Genomic DNA, 18189 nt, shown 5'->3' with positions numbered 1-18189 from the left:
AGTGAGGCATTTCGCCAGGGGGATGTAGCATGTGGGAGGATCACGCTATTCCCCCCAGTTCCCCCTCCCTCCTGAACAGGCGCCCCAACCGATCAGAGGAGACACTAGTGCAGCGACCAGGACACATACCCACATCTGGCTTCCCACCTGCAGACACAGCCAATTGCGTCTGTAGGGATGCCTAACCAAGCCGGAGGTAACACGGGGACTCGATCCGGCGATCCCCGTGTTGGTAGGCAATGGAATAGACCACCACGCTACCCGCAAGCCCGTGTAATAGCTTTATTTGAGCATGGAATGTAATCTTCTTTTCAACTTTTTCTATCCTCCCTTGTTAAGCCAATAGTGGATGGGAGTTTTTAAAACCCTGTCTGGCATTCAAGTATAATCACAAGACATCTGATTTTCATAATCACATCACGTTTACTGCCTCTTGACCAGTAACCTTGAGCTTTTTATTTTTGTCAAATTTCAATTTTGGTATCCTGTAACTGGTGTGGGCCTAGTTAATATTTCTGGAGGCCAAAGAACTTTAAACTAAGCTCGGCCAGAGGTAAACATTTTCTCCAGTCACTCCACGATGAGGAAAATCCAGACGTCTTTCTCCATAAACAAAAAACAAACAAATTTGAAATATCTATTCAAACTGGACTGGCACACGGCTGGAGGAAAAAAGCAGCCAGAATCATTACTGACATGGGTGTGTATGCAGTCTGTACGAGTCACTGTCCAAGCAGATTCAGAGAAGACTAAATCATCCACATGTTGTGGTAATTATTACATTACCCTACCTCTTCCTGTTTAACTTAGCTTTGTCTCGATCAAACCTTCCTTTCGCTCTTGTGGTCATTTTTCTCCATCATCCACTTGCTTTTTGTTGATTTCTCTCTTGATCCTCCTCGAGGGTTGTGCATATCTGGTACGGACTTTGTACTCTGATCATGTAATGATTTGCCTGTAACGATTACTTTCTCGTGCGATGATGGAGAGGTTTGTACCTGTCCCGTAGAGACCTGAAGCCACGCACATTCCTGCTACACCCTCCTGCCAATCAATGTCAGACAACGCACATCTCTACAACTTCCACTCAGCTCTTTCACCAACCTACACTGTTCTCCCTTACCGGCATGTGCACTCTGTCCCCCTTTTTTTCTGAGAGAAACACACACACACACATACACACACATACATATATAAAAACAGTACAAGGTCTCTCTTATTGTTCCACTGTGTTCCTTTTCCGCTCTGCATCAATCCAAAACGTCCTAGCCCATCCCTAATTACTCTCTTTCAGTCCCTTCATTCTCTTGCATAATGACAAATATTCCTAAATATCACCACCTTACTGTAGATGGACTGGAATGTTAGCAGGGTTATTAAAGGTGCTTAAAATCAGGGTGAAGCCCCATTGGATGACAGGTATTTTCTTGGGGCCGAGGTTAGAAATTACTCGTTTCAATCAAAGGAATTTTTGAGATTCCAATCTTGGTCAAAAAAGAAATGTAAAGGTTGCACCATACTTATGCTGTATTGTTATTTCAAGTGGAAGCGAGAGAAAGATAGCAAAAGATTCCCTGTGATGAGACATAGTGAACGTGTAAAAATAAAGCATGTTTGTTGATTTTGTATATATGGTTTTAGCATAAGGGTTCAAAGTTTCCAAAGTTTTCCCTGTTCTCACTACATATCTCTTCAATGAGGTATGCTTCAAGGCTCCTGTTAAGTGCCTCTAAATATTAAGCACCAATAAGAGCTCAGTCTAGGTGTTTCTCTGGCAGCCAAACCCGATGCTAACCTGAATAGATGCTGTGGGTGAATCATGTAGGCAAATAATTGGCAGACTTTAACCAAGGCTCAACAAAACTAACAGCTTTCAATAGGCCACTTTATGCTTTGCTCCAGAAATGGCCCCTTTGTTTCATACTCGGGGGATTTCATCAACAAAGTTTAAGGAAATGGGGCAATTTTAAGAAACTGAGTAGGGTGAGCCTGTTTTAAGCAAAACTATGTTTTTTTGGACAATGTACATGAACAAACCTGCAGTGCACTATAGCGCACAACAGCCTGTCTATTACGGAAAGCAGTTCAAGTGCTGTCATTTCTCTGTGCAAATTTGTATTCAATTGTTGAGTGCTTGCAATACTACTCTAATTTCCACTGCCTTTATAACCATTTCAAATCAAGACACTTAGGGCTTATGAAAATTGTTTTCATAGGGGGAAAATATTTTTCTTTCAATTTAGAGGAGATTCATTTCTTTATTTATTCAAACAGGCCTTTTCACTTTCTTACATGTTTTGACAGATGTCATTGCTCAGGACTCCCCAGATCTTGACGCATGGGGTGTTGATAGACTCTGTCAGTAATCACAAGAGGTAAGGCAGATCTGGGGCATGCCATACTCTCTCCATGATTTTACCTGCAACTGCCCTATGCTTTGCAATGCACGTACCTCAGCAGACTGTCTGTCAGTCCTTCTGTCTCTCAACAGCCAGCTCAGATAATATGCAATCCTATACACACCACACAGACTCACAATCCACTTCTTTTTTTTTTTTAATCCAAGGGTCTTTCATTTGAGGTTTCAATCTTCTATCTGGCCATCATTGGGATGGTGTCATTGGCCACCCGATCACGGCAATCCCAACTATTCCAGCTATGGATATAAGTCACGTTGAGTTGGGAGAAGTAAAGCCGAGGGGGAAAAACGCAAGACCTTATTTAAGAGCATTATATCCCATTGATGTGAGAGGGGGGGGTCAACATGAGGGGCGAGGGACAGGCTCAATGTCAAATGTGTTGTTTTTCAAGTCGTGGTTGCCAAATACTTTTCAAGTTGTGTACCTGTCAACAGTGAAACAGGAGGACACGAGGTAGGGTGATGATAGGATTCGTTGAAGCAGGGCTCTAAGGACGACAGATTCAAACAAGCAGGTTTGCATGCGAGTATAAGCCATGCGTGTATGTGTATGTGTGTGTGTGTGTGTGTGTGTTTAGTTTACGGTGTGCATGCCATGAGACGCCAGAGCTAGCCGGCATGGGTGATGTCAGCTCTTTGGGAGGTATGCGAACGCCAAATTCCACAGTGCCACTTTAAATACAGCGCCAAACAGAGACAAAGCCTTTCAGCCAGCCACTGACCCACAAGGCCGTTGATCTATGGGTGCGTGTTTGTCACAGAAGTAATTATTTTCCAAAAAAGGTCAAACGTGAGTCACTGTGGAACACACAATGATACTGTAAACAACACCTCTTATGAAATAAGTCAAATCACCTCTTTTAAAAACCTAATGTTCAAATTCACTTTTTCTGCAGCACTTTTCTAGCTTGTTGAAGATGCGCCATCACATCCAGAAAATGTTAACTTACTTTGGTCTATCGAGTTGAAATCGGCAATTCAATTTTTTTTGGGGGGGGGGGGGTGTTTTCCCCCTTTACCCCACTCTTCTGAGCCATCCCGGTCACTTCTCCATCCCCTCTGCCGATCCGGGGAGGGCTGCAGATTACCACATGCCTCCTCCGATATATGTGGAGTCACCAGCCACTTCTTTTCACCTGACAGTGAGGAGTTTCACCAGGGAGACGTAGCAGGTGGGAGGATCACGCTATTCCCCCCAGTTCCCCCTCCCCCCGAACAGGCGCCCCGACCGACCAGAGGAGGTGCTGGTGCAGTGACCAGGACACATATCCACATCCAGCTTCGCATCTGCAGACACGGCCAAATGTGTCTACAGGGACAACCGACCAAGCTGGAGGTAACACGGGGATTCAAACTGGCGATCCCCGTGTTGGTAGTCAACGGAATAGACCGCCACGCTACCTGATTCCAATTTTTCCTGGAAGAAATTACATTCTGCTTCATGGGCAGGCAAATCATACCTGTGCTTTGTAGCTATTTGAATAAACACAGTAATATATATATATATATATATATATATATATTCCCAACTTAAAAAAATCTTATATTTGCAATATTTAAACACTTGCAGAGCTACAAATCTCCTAAAATAACTGGTTGTGTACAATCTGCATAAAGCTGAATATCCATTTCCTACACGTGCGCACCCGCACACACACACACACACACGCGCGACATCCATAAATTAAACACTGTAAATAATACATAGAGCCTTATAAGGACATGCCTCATACATACAAGTGCCTCCTTTATACAGTACATTTGAGATACATACATATATGTTCACACAAGACCACACAAATTTCCCAGGCAGGGTGTTCCTCTGAGAGACCGAGGTCTCTTAACAGGGGCCAGTAAGTCTGTTCAGCAGCCCCTACATCTGTACCGTGTCACTGCTCACCCCAGTGTGTATGTGTCCGTGTGTGTCTGTGTTCATGTTTGTGTGTGTGTGTGTGTGTGTGTATGTGTGTGCATGTATATGTCCACGTGTATTTCAAGAAAGGGCTCTATGGCCTAGGTAATCCTCATGAGCTGCCTGGGAATGCTCCCATGGTCCCACACACACACACACACACACACACACACACACACACACACACACACACACACACACACACACACACACACAACACAAACACACACACAGCAGTCACGAGACACAGACTCACAATCGCACACACCTCGGTCAAAGTCGTGTTCAGGAGTGTGTGATGTGGTGATAAGAGAAGTGGACCGCATATATACACACACAAACACACACAAAAACAAACACACACACAAAAACACAAACACACACAAATACACACACACATGCTTGTTTTGTACACTAATGTATATACTGCATGAGGCACACAAACACAAAATTGATTGAAAACATCCATATAACTGCACGCGAGTGTGTGCGGCACACACACAGGATTGCGTGCTCATGCATACGCTCCTCTCGGGGTATGAATAGGAATGGAAATAGAAGATCACTTGTAGCAGGGATCTCTGGTGTTTGGTCATGGCAGCGGAGGTGCAGCATTTACCCAAAGAACATGTGGCCAGTGCGAGGGAAGGAGGATGGGGGAGGTGGGTGGGGGGGAGAGCAGATGTGAAAACGACAGGAAGCATCATTAGCCTTGCAAACATTCACTCCAGCCAGGCGTGGAGACCCTGTCAAAAGACCAGCAGCACAGACCCCCCCCCCCACCACCCCCGCTCATTTCTCTCCCTCTCCTCCGTCATTCGTCACCGATTTAGCCGTCCATCCTGCCTTCCACATAACCTCCCTCACGCTCTGTCATGTCTGCCATCTTCAGCCTCCTCGCTTCCTCAAATCTGTCCTCCTCGTCCCGTCAGAAGGTGGGTGGAGGACGGCCATTAAGTCCTGGATTTGTGTTGCGAGACCCCTTGTGCACTTCTTCCTCCTGGAATGTCCTGCCCCTCCGTTTCGTGAGGCTGCGCTGGGCGTGTGGGGCTCGGTTTTGCTTGATCTGATTTATCCCGTCGCCTCCTTCGTGGTGGCGCCTCTCTCGCCCCAATATTTCTCCTACTTGGCCTTTGCTCGGTCTCTCTCCCTCTCTCTCTTGGTCTCTCTCGCTCTCGCTCTCTCTCTCTCTGTCTCTCGCTCTGTCTCTCTCTCCCTCCATGCAACTTTCCTCACTCACTTCATCAATTCTCCCATTTCTTCTTCCACTTCTATACAGACGTTCCTGTGTCTGGGCATGCTCTCTCCCCCACCATCTAAATCCCCATCAATATCACTTCATTTATATTTCTACTCTTCCTTTGTATCTGAGATCCCATCCATCTTGCTCGAACGGGACACTCACTCCATTTCCACTTTTGTCTATGTGGTTTTGTTTTATTCGCAAGCAGCAGTTATTCTCTAGTTGAAAGTTGCTCTTTCGGCATTTGCAACCGTATAGATGAGCGAATTTGACCCCGGAGATGGTTGAGAATTTTATCATATATTAAATCTTACTCTTTTTTTTTAATCTATAATAGCAGCCAAAAGGTCTCCGAATGTCTTGCCTTTACCTTGAAGTGCCATAACATTCAGTTTTGGCACTTCACATATCATGGTGTCTGCCGAGTCCAACGAAATTATGCTTTCATTTCTCTCCTCAATGCTACAATCTTGGCTCAGTAACTGAATGTTTCAACAATAATTATCTTTATGAAAGGCATTTCTATGAGTCTCCTTCCTGGGTTTCCCCACTTTTTCCTCTTACTCTCTCCCTTTTCACCTCTCTCTTCCATCATCTCCATGCTTTATATCCTCTCCACTTCCCATTACAAAAATGACTTTCTGACCTTACTCCTACCTCTCTTCATACAGTCCTAACAGATAACACTTCACACACACACACACACACACACACACACACACACACACACACCTCCTACCTGCTCTCCCCTCTAATTAGGCGTCACGAGGAGGCCGAGTTTCTTCTCGCCCCTCTTGTTAGCACCACTCCCCTGCACTCCTGCTGCAAGCCTGCCCTGGGACGAATAGGAGGTCAGGGCCGGGGCAGCACACCCACAGCCCCAACGCATGCGCCGAAACCGGGCTTGTGCTGGTTGAGGGGTCTGTGGATTACAAACTGGCTGAGGGGGGGGGGGGAAATGTGGAGTCCAGATGATGCGCTGAGGAGCTGCCTGCCGCTGCAAACGAGGTCTTGAACCGCCATCAAGGAACACACACACACACACACACACACACACACACAACGGGATGAAACCACAACGCTCCATCACACTGACAGCGTGGGCGCGTTCTCGGTACAGACGGCATCCAGATTGTTTCATCAGAGGAGCCGGATATGAAAAGCTCAGTTTTCAAGGTCAGCCCGGTATCAAGGACAAAAAATAAACCTTATGATGACGAAAAGAGCCCGTTTAGGTGGGGGGGGCATGGGGCAGGGTGGGCAGGACCAGCAAAATTACAGAAGAGTGGGCCATTGGCGACGGGTGTGATAAGTCATAGACACCGCCGCAGGTGAGCTGTGTTTTGGGACTCAAAAAGCCCCCCCTGCTGTAACAGTGCCATCTACTGGTGTCACCATGTTATCTTTTTACAACCGCACTATGACAGTCAGAGGTGTGTGTGCGCGTGCGTGCGCGCGCGTGCGTGCGCACGTGTGTGTGTGTGTATGTGTGTGTGAGAACAACAAAATAACCAGTGACACATAAAACAATAAAGGCTAATTATGCGTTTGCTATTGCGCTCTGAACAGCATGCCTTCTGGCTCGGCACTTCGGCTGGCGCCACAGTGCCAATCAGCACAACAGTGCCATTTTACTGGCGCAGCCTGCTTTAAAGGCACTTAGTCGGTGCATGGTGTGAGCATTTAGCATCCAGTGATGGCAACAAAAACAACGCTATCAAATTCCACAAGGTTTGGATAGGAGCAGTGAAGCCACATCATCCCCGTCCTGTCGATTCCCACAAGGCATGTTTGAACTCATCAGTTCCTGATGTTAAGTGAAATGAGGATCGTGACGTGACGAGAAAAGCATTCAATCTGTCAGACACACTTTATCGCCCACATGTTTGTAAGAACCCATGCCAAACAGCCATTACACCTGAGCATGCGCGGTCTTAAAGGGGTGGCCGGTGTGGCCAGTGCCACCTCTAGTACAATCTCATTGGCCCCCTCAGATGCCACCCTAAAGTTTCTGCCACGTCATTGGCTTTCACCTTGCTGTGGGGGTGGGTGTTTGGCCGAGACACTACTGTGCCTGTACCCCGTACATCTGGTCTGTCCTGCATTGCCTGAAGAGGCTCTTGAAAGCAAAGTATCCCTTCCACAGATAATGATAGCTGCACAGCAGATTCAGATAATTCCCTCTCCCTCCCTCCCTCCGTGAAGTTTCGGCGTTAATGAGACAGCAACGTTAATAGCGATTTTTCAGTTTCTCCAGTCCAGGACTAACGCTGTCCTGATATAGCCACATAATGCATCAGCAGTATATTTGTGAAAGTTCAATTCTACCCTTGAAAGATTAGGGCCGCTCTGATTGATTGCCCAGTCTATTTTGTATCACCAGAGCTGTACTCTCTCTCCCTCTCTCTCTCCGTCTGTGTCTCGCTTGCTTGTTCTGTCTCTCTGTCTCTCTCTCGCTCTCTCTCTCGATGTCTGTATAAACATGCTAGATGTTTAGTCCAGATGAGATAAATACAAATACTGTACAATATCTGCCCTTGTTAATCAGATGCCTGTAACTTCCACATAGAAGTGCTGCTTGTGTTATTGTTGACATCGCACTCTTCTCTCATCTATGTTTCTGCAATCTCTGATTGCACATCAACAAGGCATCGTTTTCTTATTGCATCGGTCATAGGCATTGATATCATCCCCAAATCTTAAAATACATCGGCTTATCATAATAGGAATAATTGTTTTCGCTGTTCTTATTTAATCTGAACAATAATGTGTAGCACACTTATCTTGCAAGCTCTGTACTGATTTACATAACCAGGCCTGCATATTTTTGATGACTGACGTCATTGCTGCCTGTCAGATTTAATCATTTGTCAGTGTGCCATACAGGGGAAATATCTCCAATGACAATATAATCATGACATTTGACACAATCTGCATAATTGATTACCGTGAGTTGGCATGCCTTGTGATTCTGGTTTGACTTTTGGGCCCAAAAAAAGTTGAGAACCACTGTATTAGGCTACAGTGTGTAGCAAGTAATGTGTACAACCAAGACTACAACTTGAGTCAGCCTGCCACAACCTCTTATCTAACAAACAGCCTGGAAGGATATCTAACGTCAATGTGAATAAGTTCATGTGTTAGCTAAAGAGGCACGTCATTTAGCCTGAAATCTAATGTTATCTCATCTGAGTCAGACACTATGAACATCAAGGAACATCAAGTCAGATTATCATCATCATCATTATTATTGTTACTATAGATCCATGACCACAAATACTTGCACAGGTTTAGTTACAGGTCGGAGCATTATTTATTATAATAAAGCTCAGGAACCTGAAGATGGTAATACACATTGTTTTGTCCAAAAATCACATTCACACTTAACTCTGTAATGATGCATGTTACTTATCCAGTCACTTCATGCTAGTTTCCTCAGATTAAAACAAGCCGGTAAATTGGTATTAAGTTGGTGTACCATGACTGAAAAGGTTCTGCAAAATAGGAGATTGACCATCAACAGTTATGTGTATGCTTGTAGACTACTAATTTATGTTTAGTCTATTAGTAGAAGAATATTAATGCATATAACAAACCCTGCGCACCATGTGCACACATTAGCAACACATTGTGGCCACCTCTAGAAATCCCTTTGCCACCCCATTCAACATTTTCTAGAACCGCCACTGCACCTGGGCGCATCATTACAACTACTTTGCGTCATTAACAATACAAGAGACAAGAGCCACCGATTTGCAAGCCATGCCAAATCTCAAAAATTGACCTTTTCACATTGACTTAATATAACTTCTGAGGAGAGCGCCTCTGTAGACGAATGGTTACAGCCCATAGCCACATGGCCACATCACATGGTCGTAACTGCCGCCAGTTCAATTCCAGCTGGCGACCTTTGTTGCATGTCATACCCCTCTCTCCCCACATTTTCTATCTGCGTCTTTACTGTCACTATCTATAATAAAAAAAAAGGTAAAGGGAGCGTCCGGGTGGTGTAGCGAATTATTCCGTTGCCTACCAACACGGGGATCACCGGTTCGAATCCCGTTTACCTCCGGCTTGGTCGGGCGTCCCCTCTGACACAATAGCCTGGGTGCGTAAGATGGCGTCGTTCGACTTCCGACGTACGAGTACTTGCACAAGAACTTCTGGTTTGTTGAGCGAAGCGATAGCTGTTTGCAGGACCTCCCTTAAATCACGGTCAACGATGTATATCGCATCGTGAGCGCTTCCTCGGTAGCTCAGACGAGCAAAAAAGGAAAGGGGTTTAAGATGTATACATCGACAGCTAGTGGAGAGACTGAACAGGTGAGTTAATTTGGCAGGGGCGATTAAATTAAATGATACAAATCAGACATACCTGATGTAAACCCGAATGTCCTCATCGGAACCTGCAGATCGCCTCAGGCTGAGTTTGGACTGTAGCTGGACGGTCTCTAGTTGTTTCTGGAGCATTTGTATTTGTTTCCTCATTGACTCGTTTTGGGCCAGGGCATCATCCAAAGCGGCAGGATTAGGAGCCACGTAATAGCCATGCTCTTGCAGGCAGCTGCTGACATCCATCTCATTATCAGAGGAGTCCAGAGCTGGCAGAGGAGCGACAGCAGGACGCCCCCGGCGCTCCCACACACCTAGCCTGGGTGCGGGTTTGGAGTACTCATTCCACGCAGAGTGTGGGGACAGCTCCGGGAGGTGGCAAGTACTGGGCCAGATGTCGGAATGCGAAGCGGTGCGGTGGCCTCTCGCTTCCTGGTGCAGTGATCGCCGCGGGTCCATCACTTCGCTTGCTAAATAGGACCTTGCAATATGGTTTCCTGTTACCTATGCTAGCATACGGCCGCTCCTATGCAACTGTGACCGCAGCAGCACCTTCTCGTGGTACCTCCTGTTTTCACAAAGCCTGCTGCGGAGGCAACCGGGTTCCCGGCGGTATAACCGGGTAGGTTACTTGGACTCGTTAGCCTTGCTTGGCAGCCAATCTAGGAGAAGGACAACTCTGATTTCAAACCCGGGCAGATGAAGCTCGTTAGCCTTGTCAGGCAGTTCATCTAGGAGAAGGAAAACTTTTGATTTAAAACCTCCGCTGCCTTGCGGGTATACTCGTCTACGGGAAAGGCTTCGGGAAGAAACCCTGAGGGAAAATCTGCATCCGTCTCCATTGCCAGTCGTCTCGCTTAGTCTTGCCACTGGTAGTAGGTGGTCTCGGACGAGAGAGGGGGGTTGACGATGCGAAACTCTTCCTCACTTTAAACAAAATCATTGCGCAAGGGGACAGCTCCTTTCTTGAGCCTCCTTAACACACCTGTAGCTGGCATAGCGAAATCACTCGGTTCAAAATGCCGACTACACACTTTTGTACTCTTGGTAAAGGTAAATGTATCCCTCTGAATCTTCGCTAGCCACCCCCCCCCCAATTTTCCCCCTTTTTCTCCTATCTGGCCAATTACCCCGCTCTTTTTGAGCCGTCCCGTTCGCTGCTCCACCCCCTCTCTGCCAATCCGGGGCGCCCCGACCGACCAGAGGAGGCGCTAATGCAGCAACCAGGACACATACCCACATCCGACTTCCCACCCGCAGACACGGCCAATTGTGTCTGTAGGGACGCCCGACCAAGCGGAGGTAACACGGGGATTCGACTCGGCGATCCCGTGTTGGTGGGGCTTGATTTTTTTTCGTACCCGTTTTCCGGGAACTCTGATTGGCTAGTACTCGTTGCCTCTGTTGGTTAGGTTGGTTCAATTTAGGGTTAGGGTGGGGTTAGGGATAGGGTTAGCCAATCAGAGAGAGTAGGGGCGGGTCTTCCCGGAATCCAGGTGGGAAAAATAATAACGCTGCAGCAAAACGGGTACGGAAAAAAAACACGCGTTGTTAGGCAACAGAATAGACCGCTACGCTACCCGGGCGCGATATTATGAACCCTACATAGGCCTCGCCAAGACCCGCCCTACTCTGTCTGTGATTGGCTAACCCTATCCCTAACCCCACCCTAACCCTAACCTTAACCAACCTAACCAACGGAGGCAACGAGTACTAGCCAATCAGAGGCATCGGGTCTTGGCGTGGCCATAGTAGGATTCTGGGTCTTGGCGAGGCCTATGTAGGGTTCATAATATCGTTACCCGGGCGCCTTCGCTAGCCACGTGGCTCTTTCCTCGCAGTTACAAGGGAATGAATGGAAACTTAAAAGAGAATTATAGCGCGCCGAATTCGCATTGTGGCACACAACCGTGCTCATTGGAGCCTGATTCACGGCGTTGATATCTGAATGCTCCTTTTTGCCCTGTTTGATTCATAGATTTTTTTCGGACGAAATTAAGATTTCGGACGGATAAGTTAGCTGCTAACTAGTGATTTAGTTGGGCGTAAGCCTCTTCTTCTCTCGGTTTACTGGCGGATCGCAGACATCTTTAAGGTGCATACCGCCACCTACTGCACGAGAGTGTGTAACTTCATGTCATTTCACCCTATTAAATTCTACCCATCAACCTTGTGTCACTTAAAATGTAGAGTGCCTTGCTGGTGATTGTAATCCCCTCTCCCTCTGTTCCCACTATCCCCATCAGATTCCACTCCCGTCCCAACTCTCGGACTTTATCCTGTAACCTTTCTCTTTCCAGGATTAAGTCCGAGAGGCGGGAGGGGAGTGGAATCAGATGGGGATACTAATGGGGATGTAAGCATCCGATTGTACCGGAAGTTCTTATGCAAAAAGACACACCCGGAAGTTCCGCAGCACGACATTAATGCACCGAGCCTACTGGCCGTGTCTGCGGATGAGAAGCCGGATGTGGGTATATGTCCTGGTCACTGCACCAGCACCTCCTCTGGTTGGTCAGGGTGCCTGTTGGTCGGGGCGGGGGGAGGGAACTGGGGGGAATAGCGTGATCCTCCCACGTGCTACATCCCCCTGGCGAAACTCCTCACTGTCAGGTGAAAAGAAGCAGCTGTCGACTCCACATGTATCAGAGGAGACATGTGGTAGTCTGCAGCCCTCCCCGGTTCGGCAGAGGGGGTGGAGCAGCGACCGGGATGGCTCGGAAGAGTGGGGCAATTGGCCGGATACAACTGGGGAGAAAAATGCCCCCCCCCCCAAAAAAAAGTATGTGTATAATTTCTGAGGTGATACCCAAAATGAACATATACCTTGGTACTTCAAGATTCCAATCTGAACTTTCTGATTCTCCTGTTAGAGAATTGTTGAATTTCATCAATACCTTATACTTTGGAAATACAAACAATAGTCACTAATTCTGGACAAGTATTGATGGGTTGAGCGAAATCAAAATTGGAGATAAGAGTTTGGGTGGATTCAGTCATCTATAATCTGGTCCCATTGACACATTAAGTTGATGTAAACCCACCTTGCATTGGAAACCTCTTGCGACGGAATTTTGCTACTTGGTGTAACTGTCAACTGTTCAAATGGCCTGCAGGATGGCATCATTTGCATTGATCCACAGAGAAGGGCAAAAAGGCACTTCTAAACAGCCTATTATTCAAAGGCTCTCTGGATCTAAAGGAGGAACTCTCGGCGCACCTGAGCCCAGAGACACGCAGAAATGTTTCCCACCATGCCAAGACTGCTAAAGTACAATTTAATTACAACGAATCATGTCTTGGACACATAAGCAATATTTTAATTCAAACATGCACTAATGCAAGATTGCAACCTTGGACTGAGGGGGGATATTGAACACACCACCTACTTTACAAACACAAAGACATACACACACACACACACACACACACACACACACACACACACACACACACACACACACACACACACACACACACACACACACACACTCCCACACAAGGCAAACCTCAGTCCCACTCCACAGATTAGGGCCAGATGAGCATGAGGGCTTTTGCAGTGTAACTGAAAACAGTTGGTCTTGTTAACGCACTCCAAAAACTTGTGCTGTCCATCCATCACTGGCCAGATGTTCTCTGAAGTCCTTTCCTTCGTTTTTCCAGCAGGACAGATCCCTCTCGACATTTAATCACTTCCCATTCCACTTGCGTCCACAACAAAGATGCTCATGAAACCTAATTGGCTTATTTGAGGTCTTCATGTTAAAGCAGATGGGCTGTGAATTCGAACAAGTGGGATGTTGATGAATGGCGTTCGTTTGGGACAGCTGGCACGCCGCTGACCCCACTTACCCTCGCCATCAGTCCCCACCGCCACTCTTTCCTCAGTTACTTACATGGACTTTATTCGCTGTGTCGAGATCCAAAAGAGAGTCTCTTAGCATTTTTACAAATAGCAACCCTCAAGGAACGTTAAGATTTGTACAAACAAAATGACCGACAGCAAGAGCAACATTATAGGAAAGTGTCGCGAGATTATCACCAGAAGAGGACGGATAGCAAAACAAAACAGGGTTCAGTTTTCTCCGAAACCCAAGCTTCTTTGAGAGGCCAACAGTAGCCAAATTACGACTCGCAGCCACTGACCTTAGTGATCTGAGAAATTCTTGGATCTGCTTCGTGGGCACAGCCTTCTGCTGGCTAGTCAATGCACACAGGCTCCCTCAAAATCCCATTCAGGAAGCAGAGAGACTGGTTTTGGAAGGTTTCACTTTGCTGCGCAGACCAAGGAAGCGGAGTGAGAACAAGACTCTTCAAGTATCACTCAAAGTATGTCATTATGTCACCCACAAAGGAAGGCCTATTCCCTTCCTATGGAACCACTGAGGACTGAGACCACAGGCTGCTTGGCCCACACAACACAAACCACACACACGCACACATGCATGCACACACACACACACACACACACACACACACACACACACACACACACACACACGCCTGTTTTACAAGTTGCTATAATATGATTGTTTTGCCGTAGTTACATAGAGAGATTGCGTTAGGTTACTCAAGTGGTGGCCAGCGTCTGACTCAAAGCACAAGTTTTCTCAGTTGTGTATGTGCCATGAGTCAGCACTGGATACTTGCCTCTCTCTCTCTCTCTCTCGCTCTCTCTCTGTGCTACACACATGCACGCACGTACACTCACACATACACACACACACACACACACAGCCGGTGCTTAGCTTCACAGACCCAGGCATGACAACTGCTGCCACCCTGGGGTTCTGCTATGTGTGGATATTTCTTTGATGGCCTTTTGACTCACTATTTTAATCCTTGTTGTCCAGAAGTGGCGGTCGAGCCACTGAGGGCAAGAGGCTTTGTTTTACTGTTTTGAAGGCAAGAGAGAGAGAGAGAGAGAGAGAGAGAGAGAGAGAGAGAGAGAGAGAGAGAGAGAGAGAGAGAGAGAGAGAGAGAGAGAGAGAGAGATCAAGCGTTTATTAGTGTGTCTGTGGTGGTCACTGGTTTTGTGTGTGTGTGTGTGTGTGTGTGTGTGTGTGTGTGTGTGTGTGTGCAGGTGTCTGTGTGTGTGTGCACACCATCTGAAATGACTTTAGGAATCGAATCGACTAGTCCAGATAACTGAAGTCATTTACGAGGCACTTGCATCAGAGACAACATTCACTTGGCGTACGAGAATTGAACCCACAGCCTCGTGGGTGCAAAGAAGCATGTTCCAAACATCTGCGCGTCCCTCACCATATGACGGCTTCTCCTAATGGCTCTACATAATTATGGCACGGGGGAAATGTTTTATCCAGCTTTTCAGGCCGGGAGTAATGACCTACAATCATTTATTCTGTTTAGTTATTCATTAAAACCACGGCCAAGCCAACTGTTTCACGGTTTCCGAGTCAACCCCTTCTCTGATAGGCTTGCTAAAGTCAAATTTGCACGTTGATAATCACACTCACGTGAATTACTCTTGGTCTCAGTGAGGCGTTTCCACGCCGTTCCGTCCCAAAACACCCTCGTCAGTCCGGCACTGAGTCGACGCAGTGGTCTTGAAAAAAAGCCCGGGGTGCTTCTCTTGTCATTGACAAATGCTGATTAGAGTGCTGACACGCTCAGCTGGGCTGTGAGGCAGCCGGAGGGTCTAAGCACCGAATCACCTTGAGGTGCCATTAGCACCTGTCGCGGTCATTTTAGCATGCTGGCAGGGGCACCCTGTCCCACTGTTGGGGCCTCATAGCCTATTTGTCTCCGGTCCAAAGCGGCTCTTAAAACAACTATTGTGGTGATGTTATGGAGCACGTGTCGGCCTTTACGCGGCGTGACCCTGATCAAATAAAGCACGAGGACGAAGGATGTTCAGGGGGTTTAAGCGTGGCCACCGAGCCCGTCAATAATTAGCGCGCTCTCGGTGAATTGATCGCGGAAGGGAGATTCATGCGGCGTCATCAACCTGCGACCCCTGACGGACGAGCTGTAGTCTCTGTTCGAAGTTCCGTTACAAGCCAGCCGAGATGAGACATGGGGTTTTGTGAGACTTTTGAAGGGCCGCATGTATTTGTAGATCATACAGAGAAAGGCTCTGACGTCATTTTCTGAGAGTTTGAGGAAATAATCAAACTGAATTTCCCCTTCAGTAGTGTTCGTGTTAACATTATAATTTTGCCATGCAAATTCACTAATAGGTCATTACTACATCGGTGGTACTTTACGCTTACAGATTTACGACAATGGACTTTGTTGGCGTCAGCATCTTTTCCACTTTGGATTTGCTCCAGTAGCATCGGCCTCCCGGTCCCTCAGGGGGATGAAGTTGACCAGCACAACGACATCCCAAACACCTTACTGCATCCGAAACTAGGATTTGAAAAGATGATGTCATCCTGATCTTTATTGGAATTCAGGATGGGAGAGGACGACCCCAGCTTCCCACGCGTGACATGAAAGCTGACAACAGGATGACGGACAAGATACTAGATGACACAACTCATCCCCACCAAAGCTCATGTAAACTATTCCCAGGAGGTTGCGGGTTCAAAGAACAACTGACAGGGAAATACTGCAACAAAAAGATCCCCCATTATACCTGCATTCAACGCATCTAGTAACAATAAACGCATCCATACAAGACTGGCACTGTAGCGGACCACCGCAGATGCTGTATAAATAGGTACGACGTATACATTTGTTTTATTTCCTACTTTGTCTAGAAGCCAAAGGAATATCTCTGCTCGTATGCAAAACTGGTTTAGTAAATGGAGCACGAGCGCATGCGTCTGGGTGACAGAAACCACAATTTAACAAAGTGTAAACCGTCATTAATCAAGTTGTCATTTGAGTAAAAAAAAAAAGAAACATGCGGGTTTTAGAGAAGATCTGGCAGCAACAGGTGCTCTCCCCAATGAGCGGGGCGCATGAAACGAGTTGTTTTGTTTATTTCAACTAACGTCATGGACTCGGTGTCGCGTCAACTTCACCATCATCCCTCCTCACGTTGGAGAGGACGCGTCTTCCTCACTTCCCCCTCAGTGAGATAATACGGCTACTGACAGGGTAAGTTACGTAGTTTGGAAAGAGAGGAGGGGGAAAAACCCCTATACATCAGCTTACCTTCATCCAGAGAGGAAGAAGAAGAAGAAGCCCGGCCGCCCAGTAACAGTCCCGTGTCATTCTGGACGCTGCCATCGACGATGTCGCTTGAACAAATTTATGGAGGAAAAAAAAAAGGGGGGGGAGGGGGGCAAAGTGTCGGCAAATTGCCCTCGCAGCCGCACGGAGGGAGAAAGAGGTCGCCTGTTCAGCTCGACTCCCAAATCACAACAAAACTTTTTTCTTTTCTTTTTTTTCCTTTCTTTTTTTTCTTTCTTTTTTTTCTTCTTTTTTCTCAAACCCGTGAAACGTCTGAGACGGACATGATGCCTCGCCGCCGCTTCCAGGTTATTTGGTGGCCCCTCGCAAAACACGTTGTTGCTAAATTTGTGTTTGCGCACCAGCCCCGCGCGCGCGCGCGCGTCAGGACGAGGCTCACCCACCTTACGGTCTTAAAGGAACACGCCCCCCGCCCGCTGCGCGCCTTTTGCGCAGACACACGCCGCATCCACTGGTATCTCACCCGCTTTCAAGAGGCGCAGCTGAAGTTTACTTCACCTGCAAGAGTACCTAAACTAAATAAATATATATATACATATATTTAAAAATGTTCAACTCATTTTGCAAAACGGAATAAATTGAGTCAATGAGCACAACGGTGTCACCGGATGGATATATGTCGATCTGAGGTCGATCTGAGGAAGGGGATGGATGCGAGAGGATACGTCATCCCCAGTGTGACCAAACCCACCCTCTTTGTCAAACTGCCCAACCTTCCCATCCTCCTTTGGTCCATACTGCTGCTCTATATCATAATAAAGGAACGTTGATATGAATAAATAAATCTATTATTGTTATTTCCGTTCCATCCACAGCAGAGATTTGCACACCAGTAGCCCTTGGCTGCATCACGATGTCTCCCCATCACCAAATCCATAAAAACTCTCTTGGTGGCATGCTATAACAGGGGGTTCCCCCCAATTGTTTAAGTACAATTACTTAAACATAGTCTACATTCTCAGAAACTGTAAGTGCAACCCCCACAAAAGTTACACTGTTTAGCGCCACACTGTACTTCACCTGCAAAAGTCCCTAAAACATTCAAAACCTTGAAACTCGTGTTGCAAAGATAAATATATTGGTCACCAAATGGAAATCTTTATCACTGCGTATGCA

At 46.9% G+C, this 18189-nt stretch overlaps 1 protein-coding gene across 1 annotated transcript in view; it reads right to left on the bottom strand.

Moving 5' to 3' along the window:
- LOC130130555 (ADAMTS-like protein 1) overlaps nt 1–17627 on the bottom strand; it is a 126474-nt gene extending 108847 nt beyond the window's left edge. Inside the window, exon 1 of the mRNA XM_056300261.1 lies at nt 17035–17627. Within this exon, the coding sequence (XP_056156236.1) occupies nt 17035–17109 (75 nt within the window). The 5' untranslated portion in view covers nt 17110–17627. The remainder of the gene's footprint in view (nt 1–17034) is intronic.
- Nucleotides 17628–18189: the final 562 nt, after the last annotated feature.

Source organism: Lampris incognitus, chromosome 20 (assembly GCF_029633865.1).
Source record: "Lampris incognitus isolate fLamInc1 chromosome 20, fLamInc1.hap2, whole genome shotgun sequence".
NCBI lineage: Eukaryota > Metazoa > Chordata > Actinopteri > Lampriformes > Lampridae > Lampris > Lampris incognitus.
Note: the sequence above shows the minus strand (reverse complement) of the source record. Positions and strands in the feature narration are given on the sequence as shown.